General features: G+C 46.5%; 1 protein-coding gene across 4 annotated transcripts in view; it reads left to right on the forward strand.

The window, feature by feature from the left end:
- SLIT1 (slit guidance ligand 1) overlaps window positions 1-14,082 on the forward strand; it is a 379,066-nt gene that overhangs the window by 333,762 nt on the left and 31,222 nt on the right. For all 4 annotated transcript variants that reach the window (XM_088449965.1, XM_088449966.1, XM_088449967.1 and 1 more), the window contains exons 26-28: window positions 4,029-4,192; window positions 8,658-8,782; window positions 11,677-11,771. In XM_088449965.1, coding sequence (XP_088306091.1) covers window positions 4,029-4,192; window positions 8,658-8,782; window positions 11,677-11,771 — 384 coding nt within the window. The remainder of the gene's footprint in view (window positions 1-4,028; window positions 4,193-8,657; window positions 8,783-11,676; window positions 11,772-14,082) is intronic.

A 14,082-nucleotide genomic window follows, 5' to 3' on the forward strand; every position in this document is an offset into this window, starting at 1 on the left:
TTTAGACGGTTAGAGCTATTAAGCAGCCCCAGTTTAATTTATTTTATTTATTTTTACTTTATTTTCAGAGCAGACAGTGAGTCAGTGTCTGACAGGCAACCTCACTGCCGCTCCAACGATCCAGCGGCCGGATTACTGGCGACTGGGTCAATGACCCCGGCCCATCTCCATCACACGGAGAGCGAGCTGCAGCCAAACATGTCGGGGACAGGTAAGGCAGCTTCCTGCTTGCAGGGAACTGCGTACTGAGGGCCTGATTCAGAGCTGGTCGCTATTAGCGCTCGCTCGTTCAGAAAAAGGGGGTGGCTATTCAAATGAACCGTTCGCTCTTTGCGGTCTGTTGTCGCCTCTATGTCTGAACAAGCGAACAAAACATGCGGACGTTTTTTTGATAAAAACGCCCCCTGGCCGCTCGCATCATACGTCATGTCCGCTATTTATTAGATTAATCGAGTACATCGACCAGCGTATGAACTGCTCGCTATTCTTGTGGTTGGTTTTTCCTACCACAAATTTGCGAGCAGTTCTGACTAGAAAATAAACCAGTGACGTGGTCAATGATGCTGCTGTATTAATTATGCACACCCATAAAACGCCCGTTTTGACCTTTAAGCACGCCTGCGTTCGGATCTCCACTCCCCGTTTTCAAGCACCTTCCCCTGTTACCACATACGTTACCACATACGCCTCCTCCTGTCACTCAAAATAGCAGGCATTCGCTATTTAGCGAACAAACGATTTTCGGCCGCACTGACTGGTTCGCGCATGCGTATTACGATCCGTGCGCATGCGCAGTTGGGCAAACATCGCTCGGAACGAACGAGCGGCCGCTTACGAGCGGCTCTGAATCAGGCCCTGAGTTGACAGAGCTAAGTGGGAAATGGGAATAGCCTCCTCAGGTGGATGCTTATGTGGCAAGGTTGGTTAGATCCTCTACCCTTCCTATCCCAAACACAGCCTCCCTCATGGATCCTACACAGGAAGCTGGAAAATTTTCTTAAAGCCATCTTCTCTTTTGCAGGGGCGATTGTCCGTCCCGCCTTTGCCTCCGCCTGGGTCTCCAAGGCCTTGGGACGCTGGGTGGATTCTTTGGAGGATGGCCTTCCGTCAGAGGTTAACAGAACAAAGTTATTGTATCTGGTTGATTATGTAAGAGTAGCCAGTACTTATCTTGGTGAGGCTGCCATTGACTCGGGTGTCCTTGCTTCTAAGGTATCTGCATCAACGGTCGTGTCTAGAAGAGCTCTCTGGCTACGTATTTGCTGAGCTGATGCGGTCTCCAAAAAGGCTCTAAAAGATCTTTCCTTCTCGGGTAAGGTTCTGTTTGGGCCAGAGCTTGACGAGATTGTGGCTATGGTAGTGGCTTCCAAATCCGCTTTCCTTCCCCCTGCGGCACCCAGGTCACGAACCTCAAATTTTCATTGCTTTCATCCACAAGGTAAGGCCAAGGGTCAGTCCTTTCCCCGATCTCATGGATCTTCCTCGAGGAGCTCTAAGTCTAGGGGTAAGCAAGCCTAGTCCAATCGCTGTCCAGCTCCCAAGCCAGCATATAAGCCTGCTGCATGACAGGGCTGGCTTCACCAAGTGTGGAAGTCCGTCTTTTGCTTTTCTCTGATTCCTGAATGACGATGACATCGGACTCCTGTGTAAGAGGAGTAGTGTCCCAGGATTACGCCCTAACCTTCTAGTCCAATTTTTTTCTACAGGTTTTCCAGGTTTACGGAGAAGCCATAAGTGGTACAGAACTCCATTAGTTCTCTTCTGGCCTCCCGAGTTATTATCCCTGTTGCCCCGTCTCAGATAGGTGTAGGATTGTATGCCAACCTGTTTCTGGTCGAGAAACCGGACAGATCTGCCCCATTCTCAACCTGAAGTCACTGAACAGATCTTCATGTTCCCAGGTTCTGCGTGGAATATCTACATTACATAATTTTGGCCCTGGGATTTCATGGTGTATTTGGACATCCAGGATGCCTACTTACACATTCCCATCAGGGAATGTCATCAGTGCTTGATCAGGTTTGCAGTAAGCAAGGAACATTTCCACTTTCAGGCATTACCGTTTGATCTTTTAACAGCTCTTCGTGTTTTCACAAAAAATATGGCAGTCACGGCAGCATCTCTCAAACACAGTGGGGTCTGCATACTACATTATCTGAATGATCTGCTTATTTTGGCCTCATCCCCAGAGGTACTTCAGGACCATCTCCATCTCTGTGGATCTTCTCCAGACTCATGGGTGGATCATCAATTGCCGGAAACCCTCTGTAACACTTCACTTTAAAGCCTTACTGAACACCTTGGTTCAGAGGGTGCTCCTGCTGTTGGGCAAATGCTTATCTTTACAAGCCAAGGTTCGGGTCCTCCTGGTGCGGAGGCGGGTGTCCATTCAAGCTTGCATGCAGCTCTTGGGCACTCTAGTCTTCACATTCGTGGTAGAGTATGCTCATTTTCATTCCTGTCCTCTGCACCTAGAGATTATGTCCAGATAAGTCCCATTACCACCTTAAGGGGTATATTTACTAAGGTGCGTTTTTTTTAAATTGGAGATGTTGCCCATGGCAACCAATCAGATTCTAGCTATTATCTTCTAGAAGGTGCTAGATACATTTTAAGTAGACGCTGATTGGTTGCTATGGGCAACATCTCCACTTCTAAAAATCCGCACTTTAATAAATATACCCCCTAAGTCTCAAACAATACTTCTATCAAGAGAGGTACGTCACTCCTTAATGCGGTGGCTCCATCGCTCTCGTTTGGACAAGAGCCGCCCTTTCTGGATTCAGGACTGGGTCCTTCTCACCTTCCAGTCTACGGCGGATGGTGGCAGTATTTTGTCCTCAGACCTTTCTGGAGAGATGGACGGCTCAGAAGAGCCTACTTCCCATCAATGTCCTGGAGATCTGAATGGCCACCAAGGCTCTTTGTCAGACGAAGTCCCTTCTCCTTCACAAGCCAGTCAAAGTGCAATCAGAAAATGCGACCGCTGTCGCCTACATAAACCATCAGGGCGCCACTCACAGTCGAAGCGCCAAAGAGGTGCAAAGGTTTCTTCAATGGGCAGGGCATTACCTACCGTCTCTGTCGGTGGTATACATTCCAGGAGTCCAAAATTGGGAGGCGGATTTTCTTAGCTGCCAGGACATTCATGCAGATGAGTTGACCCTCCATCCTGAGGTCTTTCAGTAACTGGTACGTCGCTGGGGCCATCCGGACATCGACACGATGGCCTCCTGTCATAAACACAAGCTGCCAAAGTACTACTCACGGACCAGGGATCCAGTAGCTCTTCTGGTGGATGTTCTCGTGGTCAGGTGGTGCCTCTGTTGGACAGTTTTGTAAGGCGGCCACGTGGTCTTATGCCAGTACCTTCATTAGGGTCTATGCTTTTGATACCTTCTCCGTAAAAGCAAGTTTTGGGTGTAGGGTCCTTAGTGCAGCACAGGATCGCCCCATCCCTTAAGGGGACAACTTTGGGACATCCCAGTGTGATCCTTGTGTCAGCCATGGAGGACCGAGAAAAGAGGATTTTTATCCTTACCTGTACAATCCTTTTCTCGGACTCCACGGGGCACACAGGACGCCCTCTCTGACGCACTTGACTTGCAAGGTTTTCCTGTATAGTTACCGGTTCCTCCTCTCGTCTCTGTTGTGTGTGAGTCATGTGTGTGCCGGTCTTCCTTCTCCTTATTCTTCCTCCTTTACATGGGCTTGTAAAGGTAACTGGTCCTCCTAGTGTTGGAGGTGGGGTATATGGGAGAGGGAGCCTGTGCTGCTGGGAAAACGAAATTGACTGTTTGGTGCCCAGATTCCAGCTCACCACCTATACCCAGCGTGATTCCTTGGGTCCCCTGTGGAGTCAGAGAAGGATTTTACAGGTAAGGACAAAAATCCCCATTTTAATAAACTATGCCTTCCATTTTCAAATAGATTATTATACCTGTCAAAGAAAGAGCGGAAATATCTGGTTGATTACGGTTTTATTGATATATACGGTTCTAACATGCATTATGTTTGGCATCCTGTAGAGCGATTGGCGCTAACCCTCTTTACTGTGACTGTAACCTGCGCTGGCTATCAAACTGGGTGAAGACCGGATACAAGGAACCTGGCATCGCCCGTTGCACAGGACCCCCTGAAATGGATGGGAAACTGCTCCTGACCACACCTGCCAAGAAATTTGAGTGCATTGGTAATGTAACTTTAGGTTCATCGTTGTAGAATCTGTAAACTCTAACCCAATGACACTTTTTTTTTATTTTTGAAAACAAGAATATTTAAAAAAGAAAAAAAAGAAAAATAATAGAACAGTAATTCTTTAAAAAGAAACACAAAGGTAAATAATTCAAAAAGCACAGGAGTAAAATACTCTCTACCTGCTGTGGGTAAAAAGAGCTAATAAATGATTTGTCACAAAGCAGATTATGTGGGATACGAGCGTAACAGTGAATGAAAATGTCTGTGCACTTTAGGCCTGATTCCGAGATGCTCGCTAATGCAATCGCAGTCGCATTCTCTCACGGATCGCAGTTGCTAAAATACGCTAATGTCTACCAAAGCACAGCCGAGCATAGGGACGCCCGCTGCTGCCTTCTCATATACGTCTGATGACGTACAACAGCGTAAACATTGGTAACATCAACGCACATCGGGCAGTCACGCAGCGTGTGAGGCAGGTCTGACCTGCCGCAAACACTGCGGCTCTCTTGATACGCAGAGAGGTCTCGTGCAGCACAGGAGATGGAGATGGCTAATTTATGCATGCCCATGTAACAGCATTTAAACGGTAAGACACGCCTGCGTTTTTATAACCACCCCAACTGTTACCACCCCCAAACGCTGACTGCCTATCACTCACTTTGCGAGAGGTTCCTCTTTGCGGGCGTAATCACATTGCAATCGCTGCGTGTGCGCAGTTCGGCTTTCATGCATGCGCAATAGCAAACAGTCGCTCCATCTGCGAAAGTATCGGCATGGCGTAAATCACGGAATAACGCCCTTTGTCTTGAAAGATCTGAGGTGAAAGAAATTAACCTTCAAAATATTATCTGGATCAAAAAGTTATAGAGGTGTAACTCTTACTTTGACAACCCAGTCATACTGACAAAAGAGGACCTCACTAGCTCTCCTAATTGTGTGATCCTCTTGTCTTGGAACACCTCGTTCTTGCCATCTTCATGCCCAACTCAGTTCTATGCCTGGATTTGTCCTTAGGCCCAACGCTTGGCTCTCTGAACCTCACACCATCTGTAAGACCATGCCTAGGCACAAAGGCACTAAAAGGTACTATTTCTAGATTATACCGAATACCAAACCCTATCTCACCAGATGGGAACTGGCCCTCAGTGACAATCTAGACATCAAAGACTGAGGGGGGGTATTGGTAACATCTAGAAAAGAATGCACGGCTATTATAGAACATTTCTAAAATGTATTTTGCCTCTGGTGTATGAACCCATCAAAGCTTCACAACCTGTAACCTGATAACCCTCCTCCTCCATCACTCCACCGATGGAGCTATTTATTGAGCAGACCGATTCCAAACATTAACAATCATCGTACGATGCTGTCAGTAGGCAAGGGCTGAGATGCCCACTCTGAGCGCCTATACACGCTGTAATACCATCAGTTCATCTTTAGACGCCACCATCGGTCGCACCATGGCCTCCTATGCCTGTGACGCCCGCGACACTTCCATAACTCGCCCATAAAACAGGCTATTTTTGTAAGCACTACTAGCCAACTCCCAGTCCACCACCCGCGAACTCCCAGAACTTTTTCACAAGATTTCTGATAGCGTATACAGGTGGCGACGAGAGGGAAGGGGTGGGAGCTGGTACTAATGATGCTGCTTTGTGCTGGGCTGCAGTGGGTGGCGCCAGAGAGGTTGCTGAGCACCAGGCTCTACTCCATGTGCGTGAGGGGGAGAGATCACACTGTCCACCACTCCCCCCGACCCCCCTTGGATCTGCAATTAGCTGAAGGACTCACAGCGCCATCCATCCTCTTCAGCGTGGTCAGCCCTCCCCTCTGACCGTACATATCAATTGCAGCCACGCTTATGTGTGCGCACACTATGGGAAGCATGCGCTAGAGGAGATTTTAGACATTTTTGCGCAGTTGCAAACTAATCACTCAACTATGTGAATATCTGCTGCACGTCCACCGAAGAACGAATGGGTATGTAATGCCGGCTGTCGGGATGCCTCTTGTCACAATACCGACAGTGGCATCCGGATGGTTGGTATCCCGAGGTCGGGTAAGTATACTTAACCTCCCCCCTTCTCCCCCTAACCCTCCCTTCTTGTATCGTAACCCTAACCCTCCCCACCCCGCACCCTAACCCTTCCAGTTAGTGCCTAATCCTAAGTCTCCCCCCTTAGTGCCTAAACCTAACCCTCCCCCCTTAGTGCCTAACTCTAACCCCGCCAGTGGTGCTTAACCCTCCCCCCTAGGGGTGACTAACCCTAGCCACCCCCTCAAAACCTAACGCTGACCCCGCTATGTAACCTAGACCTAATGCGGGCTAACACTAAAGACGCCCCGGACTTGCCTCGTTCGGCCAGGCGTCCTTCTGTGTTCCGGCGTTGGAATTAAGATAGGCGTCGGTATTTCAACGCCTATCTTAAATCCCTTGTCGGGCTTCAGCCATCGGGATTTAGACTTCGCAGCCGCCGGTCTCATAACTACATCCCCCTGAGAATCAGGCCCTTTATCTCCATACTGCTCCTTTTTGTTTCCCTTAAATAATTCAATTTCAGTAAAAAGATAAAGATACATATTCATCAATAATTCCAAATAATACAGTTTGTTGTGCAATTATTGTATGATATCTCTTCATGAAAATAAAATCTCTGCGGTCAATAAATTTACACGTTTGTTTGTACATGAATGTGGACTGAACTAGGTCACAAATCTCCTAACATTATCGGGTCAGGCCCTTACCACTCAGCCCATGTCCAGATCCACCGAAATCATCTTAATAGATACTGATAGATAGATACCTCATCTCCAATTGCTAAGCCCCTCCACCTTCTGTCCTAAAGATCAGGACTGCTTGTATACAAAGCTTAGAAAGAGTCCCCCCCTATTGTTTATCTGACCTCTCCCCTCCCCCCTTTTCTTTCTTTTTCTTTTTTCTTATATTTGTTATTCTATTTTATGGTGTGATTTGTTGTATTTTAGTTTTTATTAAGTAATTGTGGGACTTCTGTCTATATATTTATCTGCGGAAGATTTAATTATTTGGAAATCAATTTTTCCTTTTTGATATGTTCTGTTATTTCTGTTTTCTATGTGCAAGTTCTATATGCACTATTGTTATTTATTTTATGTACAGATTATATACCACTGCTATTTGCTACAAAAAAAATGTTTTCTTTGTAAATAATTTATTTTAAAAAAACAAAAACAAACAAAGAGCCCCCCTCTGTTCTGCTAGACAGTAAGAAGGAGACTATAATGCCTACAAAAAAAATTAAAATGGTGCCCTTTTACCTTTTAAAGTGTACCCACCATTATTTCCACACAGAGGAAGCAGCCATTTTCTTGACTTAATCACTACTTAGGAAAGGGCAGATTATCATTTTTCCCCAGAAGCACTGGTATCACTGAGACTGTAACCTTTACAATTTACTAAGAACCAGCACCTCATGAATATTGGTCATGAAGTGTCCCAATCATGCCGTTGCCATGTGAATTGATAGCTATGTTCTCATTGGAGCATCTCACAAAATGGCTGCCGTCATTGTACGTAGGTGAGAAGTACCCGTGCATGCCTAGTGCTGCTGACTGGCTGCTGAACCGCCTATTTACTGGCCCAGCTGCATCTCCATGGAGACACATGATAGAACACTCTCAAGCCTATATATATATATATATATATATATATATATATTCCTATTCTCAAATCTCCCGCATGTTTAGCATCACACAATAGAAACTGTAAATTTATATTAGGGTTAAATATAAAATCTATAACCGCAGCACCAAAAATAAACTCTTGTCCTACGGAGCCCTCAATATCCGTCTCTGCAGGAAGTCAGGACCCGTGAATACCCTTTGTTTATAACGTATGGAAGTCTTACATTTCACTATCTAGAGTTCCCTTTATTCATGGCACCGCTCGCCGTAAGATCTGCACTTAAGTGCTGGCTGTAACAGTGATATATTACAATGCAATATTCACTGTTTTACAATCACGTACATAAAACCTTGCAGCCCGTGGACCCTCTGCAGTCCTCCTTTCTGCTGCTGATTAAAATGACCTTCAGTGCTGATATGATGGGGGTCTCACAAAACCCTCTCCCATCTGTCCCTGAGTCCATCTGCATTGTACTTGAAGCTTCATCTCGCTGACCTTCCCGAATTGTTTTAGGGTCGGTTTATTTATGCTTCTCCTGTGGGTTAAAGAGACAGAAAACTGATTTACTACTTGCCTTCCATGTAGCACTTTCCAACAATTCCTCTCTTCCCCCCCGTTCCCAACGCATTATGGAAATTGCATTCTCTGAATATATGTCACAATTGCTGAGCTGAGTACAGCCGCGTGTTTTCTGTCACATAGAAGCTGTACGCGTCGTTTTGCACCATAGTGATACCGAGTGGTGTTTAGATTTTATGTTGATGTTCTCTGTTCTGGTTCTACGATTTTCTAGGGCCACCAAGCTTGAGTATCCAGGCCAAGTGTCACCCGTGTCTCTCCAGCCCTTGCCAGAACCAAGGCAGCTGCCAGAATGATGCCGTAGAATACTACAAATGTGTCTGCCCACCTGGCTTCAAGGTACGGTGCGATGTTGGCGCCTAAATGCATATAGGAGAACATGGTGTTATTTATGTGGGTTCCAAGGTCAAAGGATGGATCCCCCTGAAAAATGTATTTCTGCTTATCTATTGTGTATAGTGGTTATTAAGGTTTTCCCAGCACTTACCCACACGCCGTGAAGGCAGCCATTTTTGTGGGCTGGACCAGTGTTCATTCAATTGATTTCATTGCTAAGGAGCTAGGCAGATCACAGAATCTATCTATCTATCTATCTATCTATCTATCTATCTATCTATCTATCTAGTAAGCAGTCGGGAAGCCGGCGGACCCTAATCCCAACAGCCGGCTTCCAACTGTCATATCCCGGCAAGGGTCTACAGACAGGCGTCGATATGCCGACGCCTGTCATTAGGCATCCCGATCGAAGGGACGCCGAGCGCGGATAGCCGCGCGGGGGGGAGGGTTAGGTTTAGGATTCCCGGGGGGGACTTAGGGTTAGGCACTTAGAGGGGGGATTAGGGTTAGGTACTGGGGGGGGAGGTTAGGGTTAGGCACCCCTAAGGGAGGGTTAGGGGGTAGAATTAGGTTAGACAATACTTACCTGAGGACGATCAGGATTTCCACTGCTGCCGGAATGCTGGTGGCGGGATTCCAACCGCCAGACATGCGTCCGACGGTAAATCATACCGATTCTATCTATCTATCTATCTATCTATCTATCTATCTAATACAGTATCTATCAATCTCATATCTATCTATCTATCTAACTCATATCTATCTCTTTGTCTGTCTGTCTATGTATCTATCGATAGATCTGGTGACTACCTACAGTATGGAAATATATTTAATCCAATATGAGGAGAGAAGACTGCGTGCGTTGCTTCAGAGATGGACTCAGCGCTGCAGTTGAGCGATTTGTTCAGTACTGCGCATGCGCCAAAAGTCCAGAAATCCCTTACTGCGCAACCAAGTGTCCTACGCCATTCACAGTTGCGTATGGAATCACTAACAAGGAGTTTGCGATCCTTGGGCTTTTCACAATGAAGACAGGGAGGTGATCTAAGGTAAACGCAAAAAGGAGCCGATTATGGGAGCGCCATAGGCATGGCTGGGAACGCTACTTCTGCTGCTACATCTGCTGCATTCCCAATCGCAAATCCAATGCCTCAGAGCCCATGTTTTCTTAGGTTTGTGTACAGTAGCTGGGTTAGACCCTCTGCTACTGCAAATGTCGATGGTGCGGCCGATGGTGCGTCGATGTTGGAGTGTTTACAATCTCCATCTCATGTACACAGGCCAGGGAGTTTGTACGCGGGCGTCTCACAGCTTTTGCATTCTCCTGCAAATGATATTGCGAGAGCGACTGCAACTGCGGCTGCATTACCCGCCATCTCTGAATCAGGCCCGGTATCTCTCAGTGAGTGCAAGAAGTGTTCTGGACTTGAAGGATTGCCAGCACTTTTGCGATCCCGTTCGCAGCTGCTGTACGAAAATTTAGCAAATATCGCAGCTGCCTGGAAATGTACTGGGTCGCCCATCGGCCAAGCATCTGCGTACAAAGACATCACATTGGTCGCAGAGCATTCAATGTTAGCTGTCCTGAGTAACTCTATGGTTGCACAGAATGGCCGCAGGAACTGACTCCCCAAAGCCATGTGTCTTGCATGTGGGATCGCAGGCGCAGCATGTGACACGCCCCTTGAATGGTTGCGTCACACCTGCATTTTGAGCCGACACACTCCCCGTAGCCATCCCAAAACGCTCCCCGACGGGCAATCACACTATGAATAATTACTTGCCGCCTGCGACTACGGCAATGCGCCTTGCTGCATGCACAGTGGGACTCGGACGCGTGCTCAGGTGGCCGATAATCGCTCAGCTGCGAAAGCCGGCATAGCGTACAACTGTGAACGAGGCCTTACGTCCTGAACCTCCTGCCATATTTAATCTAGACTCCGGCACAATAAAAGAATAACAATTTTGGTCTTAGGCTGATCAGAGCTGGAATTTAATGGGTTTTGTGAACGGATAGACAAATAAAATATTACTAGAGGGTAAGTGACATAACGAATATAAGATAAATATGTATATAAGAGGTACCACTAAGCACGCCAGCCCGAAATACTAAATTTACAGGTGCCCGATAATCCAGCAAACACTAAAAATATATATGCATAATTGCATATATATAACCTATACATACCGACATACATATATATTTCCCAGAAAATGAAAATTACCCATTGAACAAAAGGTTCTGATTACACGTTTTTAAAACGATGCACAATTAAGCCCCTGATATTTTACATGTTGTGAACGTTTAGAATCCCCCTCCTCACCTTCCTCCTCCTATTCTGTGACAGGTGGTATAGAAAGTGTTTAAGCGGGAAAAAAACATGTTTTATTATTATTTACAGAAAAAAAATATTCTTCTAGAATCCATCTCTTACGGATATAGCAGAAGATGTTGCAGGGAGCATTACGGGAAACTGGAATTCTTTATTATCCTATGTTATCTTAACATAGAGCATCAGAGTGGTGCTTTTAGAACCAGCTCTCAGTGCTCTTGTGTTGCACCTATTATGAAGTATTCTGTGCGGTATTATTGCCTCGGTTTTTTTTTTTTTTTACCAGGCTTAATGGTTTTGTGTGTGCGCAGCTGTAACACAACAGAGACACGGATGGATAAGGCCAATTTTTAGCTGCCGGGTCTTCACAGAACACTGCGATTTGTAGAAATCCCTAAGAAGGACGGTCTGGGAGCCAGGCATATCCGCACCTTCCAGACTTGTCTTGTGTTATCACGTCAGGCGCAATTGGTTTATTAGCCTGTATTATAAGTCTACACTTGCCGCAACGTTACAGCACATTGTATGGCATGATATATATTTCTTGTGTTGTCATTTATCCAGGGTAAAAACTGTGAGATCTCCCTGAACGTGTGCTCCAGCAACCCCTGTGACAACCAAGGCGTGTGCTACCCCAAGGACGACGCTAGCGGCTTCATGTGAGTATAATGGGAACGGCTCACTCGCACGATGCATTTTCCTATACACTATAAAGCCGTGCAGGCTGTCACATCTGCCCAGTGATTGGACCAGCATGCACATGATGTCACCAGGCCGGCCTGACGATCGGGGAATTTGGCTCTGTTGCCGAATGATCAGATCTGCTGAATGTGGCCTTCCTGGGGGTTGCCACCTTTCGTTGGCGAAAGTACTTGTTTGATTAAAAGGATTATATATTGTTTACCATTTAAATAACGGAACAGGCTACTCAGTTTATCTGTCCTATAGAGTGTAAGCTTGCAAGCAGGGTCCTCCGCCCTCTTTGTCTGTCTGTTATCAAGCAGCCTTGTTTTATTACTATTTTGCTCCCCAAATGTAAATCGCGCAACAGTATAAGCTGGCGCTATATAAGTCACTGTTAATAAATAAGTATATAATATTCGTGTACAGTGCAGGGAACATGCTTGTGCTTTCAGAGAAGACAGAACTTTGGGAACTAAGGGCCTGATTCAGACCCGCTCGCAAGCACTATGTGCTCGCAAGCGGGTCGATGCCCCGCACGAGACCCCCGGAGCGAGCGCGAAATCACTCGCTCCGGGGCTCGCTGCAAAACGGGGCGGCTGTCGATGTTGATTGACGGCTCGCCCCGTTTTGTAGGCGGGCAGGGGGGGTGGCTGGACAAACGGAGGCGTTCCTAAAGGAACGCCTGCCGTTTGTGGGCGACCCTACTGACATCACGAGTGATGTCAGTAGTGAGCTTCCGGCTTTATTAGAGCCGGATGCTCACTGGGGCTTGCGGCAGACGAGACCCTACCACAAGGGTCTTGTCGCAAGCCCGATGGTCTCGATGGTCGAGACCATCACCTGGCCGCTCGCTAAAGCTGTGCTAAAGCTTAGCGAGCGGCCAGGAGGCCGGATCAACAAAAATAAAGCGGCCGCCCTGATTCAGAGCGAGCGCTCGCTTTTTGCGAGCGGCTTTGAGTCAGGCCCTAAGTTTCATAAAATACTATGGAAATGAAAGGTAACGAGAAGAATATATACATTCAATCACTTATTATTATTATCTCTCACCCGGGTGAAGGAAAGTGGCGGCTACATCAGCTAATAAAAGCTGCACTTTTGTGATGTTTGCAGATATTGTTGTCAAGGATTTGTCTGTAGGTGCATTTAATGAAGATTCTTTCAAATTTCAGGGCCTTGGAGAACATTTTATGTTGAGTTTCTATGGTAACATTTAAAGTTAGTTCCTAGTTTAAGCACCTCTAAAAATGGCAGTATAATTTGCAAACAGCTTGTGAAATGTGTGATTTTGACAACTCGGATCCTCTGATTGCGGTGAGGCAATATGGAAGCTGTTTTTTGTGTAAATTTGTTTTGTTTCTCTTTTGGCTGAGAAGCCATTTTTTTCTGGGCCATTTACTGTATAGAGAAGAACTTCGGAGGTGCAAATTTATTCTAATGCTGCAGTCAATTGGCTTCCTACCGTACTTAGGCACCCACCGGCTGCTGCTCTAGTCCACTGTGGTGCATTGAAAGTTGCACCATCGAGTGGACATCGGCCACGCCATTGTACATTAGCACAACCCTAACGGGACGCATGCGTAGTGCGTCTCAGACTGTGCCCAATGTTTTAATTATGTCCACTTCTGTATCGGGGGATGGAGGGGTTGTTTGTGCCAGTATTACCCTCAGCCTGACCACCTGGCTACCGCATGGACCAGTGGTGGCCGATGTCGGCCCTCAAGGATCTCAGACAGTTCATGTTTTCGAGACCCACTGTGGGTCTTTAAAAATGTGTCAGTTAGTAATACATACACCTGAAAACTGTGCTAGAAAATCTGGAAAACATGGACTGTTAGGGGTCCCTGAAAATCAACTTTGGCCAACATTAGCCCACCATTTTGTAGCATCATGTGGGCTAGAATAAGCAAACAAGGGTCCTTGTTCATGAAAACTGTATGGATGAGACAGGTCGGGTGATACATACAAACATACAGTAGTTGCTGGAAACAATGGGTGCCAGGTCATCTTCTTTGGTGCAAATGACTATACATTTATTTACATGCAAATACATATAGGGCCTGATTTAGAGATGGGCTCAAATCGGGTCTCTGCTGTGGGTTCGGTCACAACGTATCTGAGCAGATCCTTGGGTGCCGCAGGAGCCCTCCTTTGTAAAGAGACGCCCATCGGCGGCTTCTCAGATCCACCGCTTGTATCCGAAGACGCCGCATTGGACGAACATTTGGAACATCATTTGCACCATCCAGTTAGGATTGCTCAGACTGTCCGTTGCAACTGAGCAGTGGC

The sequence above is a fragment of the Taudactylus pleione genome, unplaced genomic scaffold, assembly GCF_031769625.1.
Source record: "Taudactylus pleione unplaced genomic scaffold, aTauple2 ptg000502l, whole genome shotgun sequence".
Classification (NCBI taxonomy): Eukaryota; Metazoa; Chordata; class Amphibia; order Anura; family Myobatrachidae; genus Taudactylus; species Taudactylus pleione.